This window comes from Neopsephotus bourkii, unplaced genomic scaffold, assembly GCF_033783945.1.
Source record: "Neopsephotus bourkii isolate Nb327-2 ecotype Australia unplaced genomic scaffold, CSIRO-AGI_Nbou_v1 NB_1749, whole genome shotgun sequence".
Lineage (NCBI taxonomy): Eukaryota > Metazoa > Chordata > Aves > Psittaciformes > Psittacidae > Neopsephotus > Neopsephotus bourkii.
In genome coordinates, this window is record NW_026902223.1 from 8,944,153 (window position 1) to 8,958,586 (window position 14,434).

A 14,434-nucleotide genomic window follows, 5' to 3' on the forward strand; every position below is an offset into this window, starting at 1 on the left:
TAAATTAAACAGGCAACCAAAGTGGAGGAATAAGACTTTTGATGAAGAAGGGCGGCTGGGGAAAAAGTAGAGGAGGTGGCAGGGAAAAGCAGCGCATCTCTTTAAATTGTCAATCTCTCAGGGCAAGGTTGCTGCAGACATAATGAGTGTCCTAGTGAATTATCTCCCACTTTTATTGTCTGTTGCTACCATGGAAAGATGGGGAGGTGGGGAAACTAACTTTTTTTTTTTTTTGAATTTGGACAGACTTAAAGAAGTGGCATCAAATTTGAAGGGCACCCAATCAATCTGTTGTCCTAGCTGCATGAAATTGTATTTCCTTGCCACTTCATATCTTATTTGCAGCAGCTGGGCTGTAAGTCATTGGTGATAACATTCTTTATTATGCAGCCGTGTTTATGAACTGTGCCTGGAAAGAGATGATAGAAATATGCAGCAATATGCAAAGGGGGGGATGCTGGGGGGAGGGGGAATAAATGCTAGTTGCTAGGGCAACCGTGGGGCTATTTTGGGCATCAAATTTTGCAGATGATGAAAAGCATTTTCATGTGATGGTTGGTCTCTCCGGGAAGAGAAGGGGAGAGAGGGCACACAATAATCCAGGAAGATAATATTCAAGAAGGCAGTCATTTAATTTTTTTCATATATAAATACAGATATAGTTTCAGCTGTACTGAAAATGTGTTAAAACCAGAGGAGCCAGTACCTCCTAGTTCAGAGGAAGGAGAGGTGTTTTAAATAACTAAATAGGAAACGGCATGCTAGTAATTTGGGAGGTTTCCTACGGCACTTGGCACAGTCTAAATCCATCCAGTGCTCTTTGGAAAGCACTGCATGGGTCATGCTGGTGTCTGCAGTTATTCCTCCTTCCACCCAGTCCATCTCACCCCAGCTCTCTGCCCCAAAGGCTGTCTCCATCTCTATCACAGAGCAATCAAGCCAATTAATTCACAAGCTTTTTTGTCACAGGTTAAAAAACCCCAAGTTATCCAAGACGGCTCTTGACTTTTGCAAGGATCAAATGATACCCATCATTGAATCCCATCCAAATACTAAGATTCATAAAAAACAGAAACTGCTTTCAGGTAGTTGCCCTCAACCAGGGATCTCCAACCTGGAGGATGTGAGCTGCTTCCACCATGCTGACACAAGGGGCATGGGCACACGCAGAAGATCCTGCTGGGAGGTGTCCCAGGACTTCCAATACTGAGGTTTGGGCATGGGAACTGACAGTCTGGACACTTGATGCCTGCATTTCTGCAATGCTTTGTGCTTGAGGTCATGCTGAAGAGTTGTCAGGGCCAAGGGTGCTTTTACAGAACGAGCACAAGTCTCTTGGGTTTGGGCTTTGACAGGGCAATACCAGAGAGCAAAGGCTGGTCACAGCTGGGAGTGAGGGGGTGAAATCATCTGAGTTTGTCCCACCTGGGACCACAGTGAATCCTCCTCTGCTGGTGGGTCCCAGGTGGGAATGGAAAGGTCATTAGGGTTTTGCACCTTCACCTAGGGCCCTCTTGGAGCTCAAGGGCAGAAGGCAGGTGAGCAGACAGGACAGTGCTTGGGGAAGGTGAAGCAGGACTGTAAGCAGGGTAAGAGCTTGTTCTTATCTCCCAGCTTCTGACTTCCTGGAGTGCAAAGTTTGCTTATGCTTCAGGCTTGTTCTGTTGCAGTGATGCTTTTCTTAATTTGATTTCACTGGAATTGCTCTGAGAATAAGCTCATGAGTGTTTGCAGCCCCTGCATGATCACTGTTGCTCGAGCCATTCTTAAAATCCTGGGGACTCTAAATATATTGGCACATTAAGCTGGTTAAAATGAACTGCGCATGTTTTCAGCAAGAAATCTATTTCAAATGCGATATAATGTGACTCTCTTATTGCTCTAAAGTTGTGTTTTTAATTAAGTAGTTATGTGTGGCAGTGAGATTCTTCTTGAATAATTAAATCAAGGTAGCTTAGTGAGTAATTGCAAAGCGAATTGCTCGGACCATCAGGCTGCTGTTGAGACAGTCTGTTTTCTTTCAGAGAATTAATCCAAGTGATGCCTGTTGCTCAGAAAGTAGTAGAACATTGTGCTGGGTAATGGGCATTTGTCTTGGTATGCTTTGTGCCTCAGAGCTGCAGCTTCCTAATGTTGAATGCCCATTTTTCAGTTGTCTTCTCCAGAAACAAATGCTGATGGGTTTCTGCTTTGCTTGTTCCCTTTGCCTTAATCTGCTGCCCTGGGTAGTTCCGTTCAGAAGGCTGAAAAGGGAGTGGGTGATCATTTAGTTACTAAACAATGCAAGCACAGACCTGATTTTACCAGTTCTTGTGCACATGAAATGGCTTTACGGGCTGGTCTTTCAGCTTCTGGCCAAGGCAGAGCTGAACCAGACCCATCTCTTTCACCCTGGCATCTAGTTCAGAGTTTTAGTTGCTTGTGTGTGTTAATCTGGTATTCCGGGTGTCTCACTTGGCATGTAGTAATTCTCTCACTGTTAGATATTCTGAATAGACATATATATCTTCTATTGTATTAAACTTCATTTACCAGGAGATCAAGGGAAATCCTCTGCACAAACAGACATCCATTCACATGCACGGTGAAGGGAAATGAGTGCACACTGTAGAAACAAGATTTTTTGACAGATTTGGGTTTCTTGAAAGTCTGCCTTTTGTTCTTTAGTAGCTTTCCTTCCTCTGCCCAAGTAATATGTCCAACAAACATAAGCATTACACAAATTTGAGCTAAGCTGACCCCAGAGCAGCTTATTGGTATTTTCAAATGAAAAACAAAGAATGAAGTGGGGAGAGCCTGGCCACCCTCCTGACGTTGTCCTCAAGCATCAGTAATCACGCACTAATTTACCAGCTGATGTTTTGTTAGGGTGTTTATTCTGTAACCACAGTGTCCACAAGGACTGATGCAGATACTGGTATCTTATGGATTTACTTCTATGAAGTGGAATATTTTCCCAAGTGCCTCAATAATTTCAGAGTTCAGCATTCGGGTACCCTTGGAAATCCCATTCTTGAATCTCTGTTATGCTTTATGAGCCTGCAGCCCTCAACAGGGACGTTATTTCATGCTCTAGGTAACAGTGTAAAACTGTGTGTTTTAGCACCGCACTGGCTTTCCACCAGGAGAACAACTCACAGAGATACTTTTGCTGTAGCAGACTCAATTCCCCATGCATTTTCTGGAGCCTTCCTGCTGTCACCTTTGGTTTTGCCTTAAAGCTTCATGGATTTTTAGACTGAGCTGAGCTCTTAGGCAGAAGCTCTTCCCTGTGAGGGTGCTGAGGCGCTGGCACAGGGTGCCCAGAGAAGCTGTGGCTGCCCCATCCCTGGCAGTGCTCAACAGGGATGGACACAGGGGCTTGGAGCAAGCTGCTCTAGTGGAAGGTGTCCCTGCTCGTGGCAGGGGTTGGAGCTGGATGACCTCTTTCTGTCTGTGTTTGCATCTCTATAAAATAGATATCAGCAACAGCAATGGCTAGGGTGAAGGAGGAGCTGCAGAAGAGCAGAGCATCCTTATCTGTTAAAGGCTTGCTCAGGTTTTGATGAAATGTCAGATTTGGAAAGTTTTTAGGGGAACTGTCCCACTTGTTACAGAAGCTGTTACCTTTTTCCCATTACCTCTTCTCTTTTTAAGGCTTTTCCTGTGTGTTCCCAACCATTCTGTCCCTGCAGGATGGGCTCACTGCCTTTTGCTGTATTGCCATACCAGTGCTGGGAAACTGGAAACTTCTATTTCTTCATTTCCGGACCTTCCCGCACTTGAGCGATGAGAAACACTGAGCACTAAGTTGAAGCTGTCTTTCTGTGCACTGTGTAGTGTAAATACTGTTGGAACAAACATGGGTATGAAAGCAGAGAATAACACAAATTCATTTCATTTTGTTTTTTTCCCCCCAGGACATGGAAGCTTCTGCCTGTGAATTTAATACCAAAGACAGTCAGGATCTTGGTGACAGACAGAAGGTCAGTCTTTTTTCTCTGATTAATTCAAAACTAAATCATGCTACTTAACACTGATGGCATTGATGTCTTCTGCTTTACAAAATGAAGATGTGGCCCCTGGTTGGCAAAAAGGAGCCTGTATCAATGCTGAGATTAGCTGTGACAGAGGTAGCCAGACTGGAATGATGGCTTTGATGCAGATGTGAAACCCAGGCTCAGTTTTACTTGAAATTGGGTTCAGGGTCAGGCTCTTTGTGTAGCTGCTTGGTGCAAGGTCTGAAAACCATAGAATCATAGAATAGTTAGGGTTGGAAAGGACCTTAAGATCATCCCGTTCCAACCCCCCTGCCATGGGCAGGGACATCTCACACTAAACCATATCACCCAAGGCTTCATCCAACTGGGCCTTGAACACTGCCAGGGATGGAGCATTCACAATCTCCCTGGGCAACCCATTCCAGTGCCTCACCACCCTCACAGTAAAGAACTTCTTCCTTACATCCAATTTAAACTTCCCCTGTTTAAGTTTTAACCAGTTACCCATTGTCCTGTCACTCCAGTCCCTAATGAAGAGTCCATCCCCAGCATCCCTATAGGCCCCCTTCAGAAAATAGATGAAGGCATCTTGGTTTGATGGCTCTATCTGAGAATATAAATCTTGCCTGAACATCTGAGTTTTTCTGTACCTACCCAGATCTCCATTGGTAATTCACATGTCCCTGCTGCTTTTTTGGAGCAAAGAAGTGGTTGTTTGGGACACTCTGTGGTCTGTGGATCCTCTCTGAGTAGGACAAGTATTTAAAAACAAACAAAAACCCTTTGCAAATATTTGTTTGAATGTTCTGGCTTTACTGTTTATATCCCGCTTGCATGTGGGATGTGGAAAGATGCATTTTAATCCAAACAGTGACAAAGGTGATGGCTTTGCCATCCAAGATTTCAACATAGCAACTGTTGGGTTTGTTTTTTTTTTTCTCAGAGCAGCCTTATTTATAACAGAGGAGTGTAAATGAGAGTAAGAAAAAATGCATCTTCATGTGTCAGTTTTGATCACCTCGCTTCCAGTTTTAGCTTGCTGGTTTTAAGCAGCTCTGCTTCCCTAGAAGGCCCTTTAGCTGTTCTGTCCAAGTTTGTTTCTACACATGCATTTGTGTTTGACCAGGCTTCAGGTAAAACAGGCTTTTGTGTACTATGGGCTTTTCATAGCACTGCTGGGGGGGATTTAACTTCTTCAGAAGTTTGTGTGTATCAGTGTGCGTGTATACATCCTTGATATATTTACACATATGAAATATGTAAGTGAATTACTTAGATATGTATTTTGCAGTAACCCAAATAACCCGAATCTGTCAGGTCTCCCCCTAGCTGGTTGATCCCTGCCCTGGGCAGACACAGTGTGGTTACCCCTTAGCTGACTATGTGGGTAAGAAAGCCTACAGGAGACCATGGGAGCTGGGTAAGATATTTTGATTTGATGACAGATGAAGTAGAAAACACCAAACATCTGAAAGCTGTGCCCAGGCACTAGCAGCTTACCCAGAGCATCTGGTGCTTCCTACAGCAACAAGGTGTTTCAAAAGGAAACACAGTGGACATCAGGAATAATTACTGAAGGACTGCTCTAGCAGCTCCAGCATGTCAGGGAAAACAAAAACATCACAAAACCCCAGACCAGTTTTGCTCAGGTAATGTTTCATTCACTCCAGTGACCCCTCACCAGCCAGCAGGCTCCACTGGGTAGGTGACTTGTCTGCCATTCCTTGACCTTGCTATCATAGATTGAGCCAAACCCTCTGGTTTGTCAGTGCTGCAAGCCAGAAATGACAGTTTAATGGTTATTAGTGCAGTTTTCGTACATGGGAAGAGCTGATGTGAGTCTGTGATGCTAAAGGGCTACTTTCTTAAAGGCCTTGGAAAGAGGAGTTGTTTAATCATAGGATAGCTAGGGTTGGAAAAGACCTTAAGATCATCTAATTCCAACCTCCCTGCCATGGTTCCATACACTCCAGCCTATCACTGACACAAATGGCTATTTCCCCTCCCCATCTGCTTGGTCTGTGTTTCCTAAAGAGCCCATAATCTTCCATTCCAATGTTCCAGTGATAGGAGCAGTCCCACCATGTTTCTGTGATGCCAATAATATCATATCCCCATAGACGTGCACACATCTCTAATTCCTCTTGTTTATTCCCCATACTATGGGTGTTTGTATAGAGGCATCTGAAATGAGCTCCAAATAAAGCCAACTCATTAGCTGGAGTAGCTGAAATACTTCTGCATTGCTCCAAGCACTTATTACAGGTGCTGGCGTCTGACTCTTGCATGTGTCCCATGTGTATCAAACTTAGCATCTTTTATTGAGATGGTTATCTGTAATGTGTGTCATTTTCACAGAAAGGTGCAGACCAAGTTGGTTGCTCCAAGTAGAGAAAATAGCATTATATCTAAGAGAAGCTTTAAAAGACAAGAATTGCTCTAAGCCACCTTTCTCTATTTCCATCTGCATGAGGGAAAACTCAGTTCTCAAGGGTGAAATTGGAAAGTGCCTTCTCTGGGAGGGAGGGCAGGCATTTAATGCAGGGCACAGCCCTGCAGACTAAGTAGGCACTTCCTTTATGCCTTTCTGGATGCTCAAACTTACTGGGTATTGCAAACTGCTTGATTTTTACTAAGGCTTAGATGCGCAGGGCTGGAAGGAACCGCAAGTATTACCATAGTTCCCCTTGCTGCTCCAGTGATGGACCAGCTGTGCCTCTCCCTATAATTTGAGCTCCTAATGCCTTATCCAGGTTCAAGGGGGCAGAGACTTTTGCCTCTTCATTTTGAGCCTGAACTGCTGGCTGAGCTCTCGGCCTCCCATCAGGGTGAAGGAGGTAACCTTCCTCCTCATGGTGTCCTCATGAATAATTCCTTCGCTTGCCCACTTGATTTCAGGTTTCCCAAAATAACTGACACTTTTCACACCAAGAGCAAGCAATCCTGGGGAAAATAAAATACATTAAACAGCTGCATCACCTTGACAGAGCCCTGAGGGAGTTGGCACTTAGGGGAAAAAAGGGGGGGTGTGGGCAGAAAAGGATTTGTAGGAAATTTTGAGTTGATGGGGAAAATACCGTATTCCCTCCATCCTCCCTTCTGCAGTGAATGTCTTGGTTGTTTCTGTTGGGATGTGACGGTCTTCTGTCTGTGGATCTGCATTGATGGGAACTAGAAATCTCTGGGAAGATGGGGAGGGACGATATGAGAGATACTTCCAGCGTGGCTGGAATCAGGATCCATCCCGCCTGCCTGAGCAGCCCTTCCCCTTCAGACAATTCAGAATCTCCGTTCCGAGTGTGACTCCCCTCTTCAGATGTGCTGTACAATGTCTCTCCACTGGATACCCACTGAATGCCTAATTTTTAACCACTCTGTCTGTCAGATCCACAAAAGCTGTTACTGGAGGTGTTTGCATTAAAGAGCTCCACTATAGGTATCTGAGAGCAGCTGGCGATGCTCTAGACAGTATCCAGCAGTGCTGATCGAGGCAAAATGCTTTAGTCTCTCTGGCTTAATGGCTATGTGCATTTTCTTAATGTACCCACCCCCTCAATTGCCTCCTAAATTAGCATGCAGGATGTGTCCAGCCTTGGAAAGAAAAGAAGTTTGGAGCCTCTTCAATTCAGACAAGGCAGGTTATGATATTGGAAATAAAGCACAAATCTGACATAGAAAGATCAGAGGAGAATGTGGGCTCAGTCTTGGGCTCTCGTTGGGCTTATGAGGGGATGGCAACGGCCTTGCCTTTGCCATGAGGTGAAGCATGTTCATGGAGGTTTTGACTTATTTGTACCCCCCTGTAATGGTCCTCAGAGGTGGTTTAACCAGCTGGGCAACACTAGCTTGGGGCAGGACTCCTGTCATATCCCAGTGGTGGAGAAAGGGAGTACACTTACTGATGTGAAGTTGGATTGTTAGAGTTGGACACAGCACAGTGGAGCTCAAAACACTGGATGTTTGTGGGTGATAAAATCAGGAGCATTCGATGGTCACTGCTTGCTAAAGGCTTTTAGGTGACCACAGTGAGATATGGCCTGTCCTGTGTGAATGAGTCTCCCTGAGAGACCTGACCATACTGAGGTACTTCATGTGTAGATTAAAGCAGACCAAGGCATGTGAGTCTCCCTGGTAACCAGTGCCACTTTGAGGGAGAGGAAACCACACTGAGGTGAAGAGAAGTCAGGGTGTGCTGCTCCGGTCTCATCTTTGGTAGTTGATGTGCTTCTCAATTATGTAGTGTTTAAGATGCTGGATGATTTCTCCATCTAACTTCTCTGCAGGGTTAATGGCTGTGCTATAGAAGTGTAGCACCTGTGGCATTTGATATTATATTTTCTTCTCAGTATCCCCATTTTTTTTCCACTGTCCTTCACCTCTCCTGCCCTGCGCTGCTGTGCTTTTAAATCTAAAATCAGTTTGGCTTTTAGGTTAAGGGCAATCCATAACAAGCAAAAGCAGGAGTCACATAGGAGAGGGTGCAACAGGCAGGAGAGTCCCAACCTGCTGTTGGCATCTTTACCCCTTAATCTACCCCTGTCTCCCTCCTTGGTCTGCTCTCCAGTAATGTGTGCCTTGTGTTAAACACACAACTGCTTTTTGAGAGTTCATGCTTGAATTCACAGGTATTTAGAGGTGCTTGTGCCCTCAGGAGATAGGGTTGCAGGGCAGGAGCTGTGTTTCCTTGGGTATACAAGTGTGCACGGTGTTCAGAGCACTTGCTCTGATGGCAAACTCTGGTGTAACTGGAAACTTCAAGATGAGATGGGATAATGATAATAACAGTGGAAAAATGCTAAAGGGTAATTTGCTGTAATGGGTGCAGATACACAGGCGAGCAGGTATTGTTTTGCTACTGTGGCTTTACTGAAAACTAACCACAAAAGTAGATGTTAGTGCTTCCAGGGCTTGTGGTGTGCTCGGAGGTGCAAACAACTGATTCCAAAGTTGATATAATCAAAGAATAAAAGAAGATTGGATGCTACAGGTTAAGCTGTTGTAAATTAAAGCAGCTCTGCTGAGCTCATTGCAGTTGTTTCAGGTTTTTGCAAACGTTGAGAGGAGGTGGATCTGTTTTTTCCAGCTGATAGTTGGTTTGGGAAATGTCATTTTCTGGTATATGAGTCAAAGTGAGTGGGGCAACTTGGTCTTCATAATACAGACTATTTCCTGTTGGAGTATTTCTGTGTGTTCTGTAAACCCACCAGACCTGTTGTCCTCTTGAGTTGCAAATTACAGAGGCAAATGTAATTACCCATTCTCTTTGTTACTAGTGTGCAGCTAGGAAGCTTCAAGCAATTGTCCCTTTCTTGGTATTTCAAAGGCGACTCGCAAGATGCATCCTTGATATGGAACACAATGAGATGTCCTTTTTTTTTTTTAAATTCAATTAAACATTTGCCTACTGTGACTCTTTATTCACTGCAAATTGTCTCTGTAAATAATCTTCATCAAAAGTCAGAACCAATCCCCATTAGTTGTTTAGATTAATTAATGAGTCCCCCTGGAGCCACCCAAATGAATTCAATTTAAACGTCAACAACTTGGCTATGGAGTTTCCCAGGTTGGCATTAAGACAATATTAAACCTGCAATAAGTCACATTTAAAATGTTAATTCAAAGAAGCTCTCCATTTAGAGCATTTAATTAAATCCTTAAATAAACTGCATGGGCTCAATACCAGATGGTTCTGCATTTTCATTGCAGCAGAGAGCCTTGAAGTCATTGAGGGAAGTAATATTGGAGGCATGGTGAAGATAACCAGGATATATAGTGTAATAAAATCTAATCTTGTTTCCAGCAGGGAGATTCAGTGTATGTACACAACCTAGGCTAAAATTGTAAGTTAATTACATTAACCCCAGTGTACTCTGGTATCTGAGCAGCCAGAGATGAAATTAGTCTTTTTCCTATCATAAGATTCTTTTCAACTTCACTATATTAATTTTTAGCCAAATACTTACTCATAAGGAAAATTGAAGTTAATGTAACCAAAGACAAAGTAATGCAGTCTTAATATTCTGAAGGGATTACTGAGGGCTGTGAAAATACACTTTTGCAAATGTCACTCACTTTGAATGGATTTGTGGTGGGAAGGTTGGGGGGAAAGAATTATGGCTGTGATCTGCACCATGCTGGGGTTTAATAAAAGTCATGATTTAAGAAATACAGGCCTTGGAGGGGGGGAAGATGAAGAACTCTGAAGGCCCAATTTCTGTGATAAACCATAGTGTGTTACCTCCTCTGCCAGACAGCAGAGGTATGAGATCTTTGAAATCCAGCTGAGATTCTGCAAGATGATTCGGATTAGGATACTTCATTCGACTATAAATGTGTTTGGAAGCAGTCTTGGTCCTTGTTGCAAGAAACAACCTTTTGGCACTCCCTATTTGTCTGGTAAAAGGTCTTGCAACAACAAGTGAAGACAAAGACCTTATTCCCTTGGTAAAACCTCCAGGTTGCATTGGGAAGATAAGTTTGGGATTTTCTTTCCTGTTTGCTTACTTGTTTCTTTAGAAGCTGAGCCTGTGGCCAGAGCCCTTGGATATAAGTGTCCTGATGCCACTGGTACAAAAGATGTTCTCCAGTTTCTGTCTCACCTCTAACAATGTTTTTGAAGTGCCTTGGGGCCTCCTGTATATCGTATCCTGGTCAAGCAGCTCACTATCATTGTGAGAAGCTGCTCAGTGCTCTGGATCTCAACTCGAGATCTGAAAGTCACCGTGAGACGATTTAGCTTGTTCCTTCCCTGCGAGCTGTAAAGCAGGGATGTTATTAATGCAGCTCAGCGAAGGGGATAACTTTTTTCCTCTTGATATTCAAGAACATGTAATTCAATTTCCAAAAGTATGGGTTTCCTTCTGTTGGGTAATAAAACACATCAGGGAGGAGAAATTACTTTGCTGTCGTGGCAGGGCAGATTTGCTCTGTCTGGGCTTTGCTGGGATGCTTGTGGGAGCTCAGGTGGAGGACCTGAGCCTTGTCAACAATGCAAATTCTGTATGAAGGAATCGTGTGAGCCTGTTGGTGCTGCTGGCCTTGTGCTGGGGTTGAAAGGACCCAAACAGTGGCTTTTCCTCAGAGAAACTTTACAGCTCTGCATCTCCATCCTCTCCTTGCCCCGTCCTGTGATGCTGGGGATGTGCATGCCTGTTGCCTTCCTGTTGTTAGCTATAAGTGATGCTGCTGGTACCCAGGCTCCGCACCACCAGGATGTGGTCACCTCTGCAAAGCAGCTCCTTGCCAGGGAGCCGTGCAGCGAGCTACTGTGGTGTGCCTGCAGGGATGGGAACACCAAAGCTCTGTTACTTCGGTAATGGCAAGCTCCTGAGCTACCCCAAAACTGTAGGAATGGATGTAATAACCCCTCTGGTGTGGCTTGAGCCACTGCCCCAGGGGGCTGGCCACATTTAAATTGGCCATGAGAAGCTATTCTACATAACTTAATGGTAGCAAGAAAGCTCAAAACTTTCTCCTCCATCCCTGCTTGTCTCCATCTCCTCCCTCCAAGGAAAGCAGAGCCATTAAGGGACCTGGAAGCAGCCGGGAGCTGGTGGATAATGCAGTCCTGTACCACGTCTATGCAGACATCCGGCTCTGTGAGCCTTTGGGGAGCAGCAACCTTTCTGCTGTGTCAGGTCGCATCCACCTCCCTCTCTGCAGGGTGCTGCAAGCGGGCTCAGAAGGGGAGATGGGGGCTCACTGGGGCAGTCTGCGACTTGAGTAAGCTGCTCTAGTGGAAGGTGTCCCTGTCTGTGGCAAGGGTTGGAACTGGATGAGCTTTAAGGTCCCTTCCAACCCAAACCATTCTCTGATAAGTACCACTATAGCCATTGCTCATTTACCCGCCTGTGTAGGAGACAAGACAAAAGGAGCCTGTCCAACTTCCCATCTCTGTTTAGAGAAGTCTCATCTGAAGAGCTCTGGAAATCCCCCAAATCTTGGCCCACATGGAAATAACACCAGTTTCAAGACTGACAGCTTCAGAATCATTGAAACTTAAAGTATCTGATCACAGCGGTCTCCCCAGTCAGTCCCCGTGCTGGGAATGGGGGCTAACAGCACAGATGATGTCTGCAGTTTGCTTTTGAAGGGATCTCCTATAGGATTAGCTTTTCTCTTGGTGCGCATCATGTGAGTCAGGAAATGTTCTCCACCAAGGAAGATGTTGGAAAGCAGCAGTGAATTTTACCTCTTCTCTTGTCTTCTCAGGTTTACTTTTTTTCCTGAGGGTCACTGCTTGATCACACGCATGCCTAAGGAGGTGTGGAGCAGTCAGATCACCAAGGGATGGCTGGTTTCTGTTCTGTGGGATATCATCCCTGTGAGGAGCTCCTTACAGTCCAGTGATGGGAAACTTTACAGGGATCAGAGTGGGAGCAGGAAGAAATGCTCAAATTGTATTGGTTTAGGTCCTGACAGCAGAGTAAGATAAGCAAGCCCCACTCACTAAGATGAAGGTTCTGCTTGTCTTCACATGCTCACGTAGCACTCTGTAGTTCCCACCCCAGGTAACACTCAGCAGAGGATTTTTTGTGCTGGGTTGTCCTTTATTAAAGCTTAGTGCCATGTTCCTTGGGTTTTGTGCTATATTCAATGAATGGAATGTAAACCCTGTTGATCTCTCTCATATGTTACCCCAGGTTGCAGCTGCTCTGAGTTGCTGATGTGCGAGGGCTCTTCTCTGCACTGCACAGCACCCTGGGTGTCTGATTAAATCCTGCCCAAGGTGGTGGGTGCTGTTGGCTCCCTCACTCTGGTGCTGCAAATTTCACCCTCCAATTTAAATGTGATCTTTGCAACCATAGCAGCAAATAGCATCATGATAAAGCATGAGAAGGGTGTTCAGAGCAGTGTGAACATGCCAATGTCTTCATTAGCATGGGGCAACAGGAAGGGGGAAGCACCAGGAAGGGTCCTGAATGGGATGATGAATTGGCAAGAGAAGAGGGCATAGGACTTATTTGGTTATAGGCAGGTGGATTTGGGAGTTGGTGTTTTGGTCATTAAAGAGACAGACTGGTTTTATTTATTGCTAAATGAGGATTCATTAACAGCAATGTTGGGCATTTCTCCATGTATTAAAGAGAAAACCTTGCTCCTCTCTCTGGTGCCTCTGGCAATGGTGCTCTCCCTTACCTTCTTGCTTGCTCTGTGAGGGGCTCTGCTGGTTTACTGCATGTTGCTTTATATCCTGTGGCTGGTGTTCTGCTGTCTGGGGCTTGATTAAGTTGGCTGATACTATGGGGATACAAAACCAATGAGGAGAAAAAATAACTCCAGAATGATGCTTCCATTACCAAGTAAGCTGTTTCCCTGGCAACATGAAGTTCTTGCAATGAGCCTGCTCTTGGATTGCCCTTCCCTGCCCTGAAATACCCTCTCTGAGCTGCTGAGACAGCAAACGCTGTCCAGGGGCAATGGGAACCACAAGTGTTGGTACAGAGCTGGACTGGGAAGCAAAAGGATGAGTTACACTGCTGCAGCTGTTGGTGGATTTATTATCTTTTTAATGATATTTCTGTTTATGAGTCCAGCTCTGCCCACCTTCCTCCCTGCTGGATCCATCATTTTGAGCCTCTTCTCCTCCAGGTCTCTGTCTGTGTGCCTCTGCCATGGGACGCACGTGTGAATGTGTGGCAAAATGTTGTGCCAGCAAGTTGGAAGAGGTACTACAGATGCCATTCATTGTGCTGGATGAAGTCCTAAAGAGCTGGCAAGCTCTGCATTTCCTAACACCATTTTTAAGTGTCAAAGCTGTATAAAAGCTTATCCAGCAGTGGAGTCTCAGTGGCATGGCTCTGATGAACAAGCTATAGTGCATTTGGTGATGCCTTTTACAGCTCTGCTTGACCTATGTGTCCGCAGCCCCCTTCTTTCTCTGCATGTGGCAGAGCTGGGTGTTAACCACGGAGCCATTGTGGGCTTTTGGGAAGCTTTTGGAATCACATCTTGCTGGTATTTACCTGCAATTTTCTCTGTTTGACTCCAGCAATTATGTTTGTCCTTTCCTCTGCTGATCTCTGCTTACCCTCCGTTCTGCTGCTCCCTTTGCTATATGAAGTGGTAGGCTAGATTATATTTAAAGCCTCTCTTATTTCTCCAGGGCTTGCTGGGCAAGGATTTATGAGTGTCTTAATTCCACAATACTTGAGACAGCGGAGTGCTTGCTTGCTTCTTGGTGGTCAAAATAATTTCCATTATTTGAAGGTGTTCTTAGTCTTGCCAGTTATATTTGTGGGGTTTTTTTGTTTGGTTGATTTTTCATTTAACTAGTCACGCAAAACAGGAGCAATGATGTGCATACAACATAATACCCACATTACCAGATAAAGGGGGCCCAGATGACTGAACATCTAAAGCCACATGGATTCACTCTGTCCTGCTCCCTCACCTCCAAACAGCATTTAGGATGAAAATATGCTTTTAGACATAGAATCCCAGACTGGTTTGTA

General features: G+C 44.8%; 1 protein-coding gene across 10 annotated transcripts in view; it reads left to right on the forward strand.

The window, feature by feature from the left end:
• Positions 1-14,434, forward strand: part of TNRC6C (trinucleotide repeat containing adaptor 6C) — a 316,377-nt gene that overhangs the window by 31,540 nt on the left and 270,403 nt on the right. For all 10 annotated transcript variants that reach the window (XM_061377035.1, XM_061377036.1, XM_061377039.1 and 7 more), the window contains one exon: positions 3,900-3,965. In XM_061377035.1, the coding sequence (XP_061233019.1) occupies positions 3,903-3,965 (63 nt within the window). In that variant the 5' untranslated portion in view covers positions 3,900-3,902. Of the gene's footprint in view, positions 1-3,899; positions 3,966-14,434 lie in introns of those variants that run through there.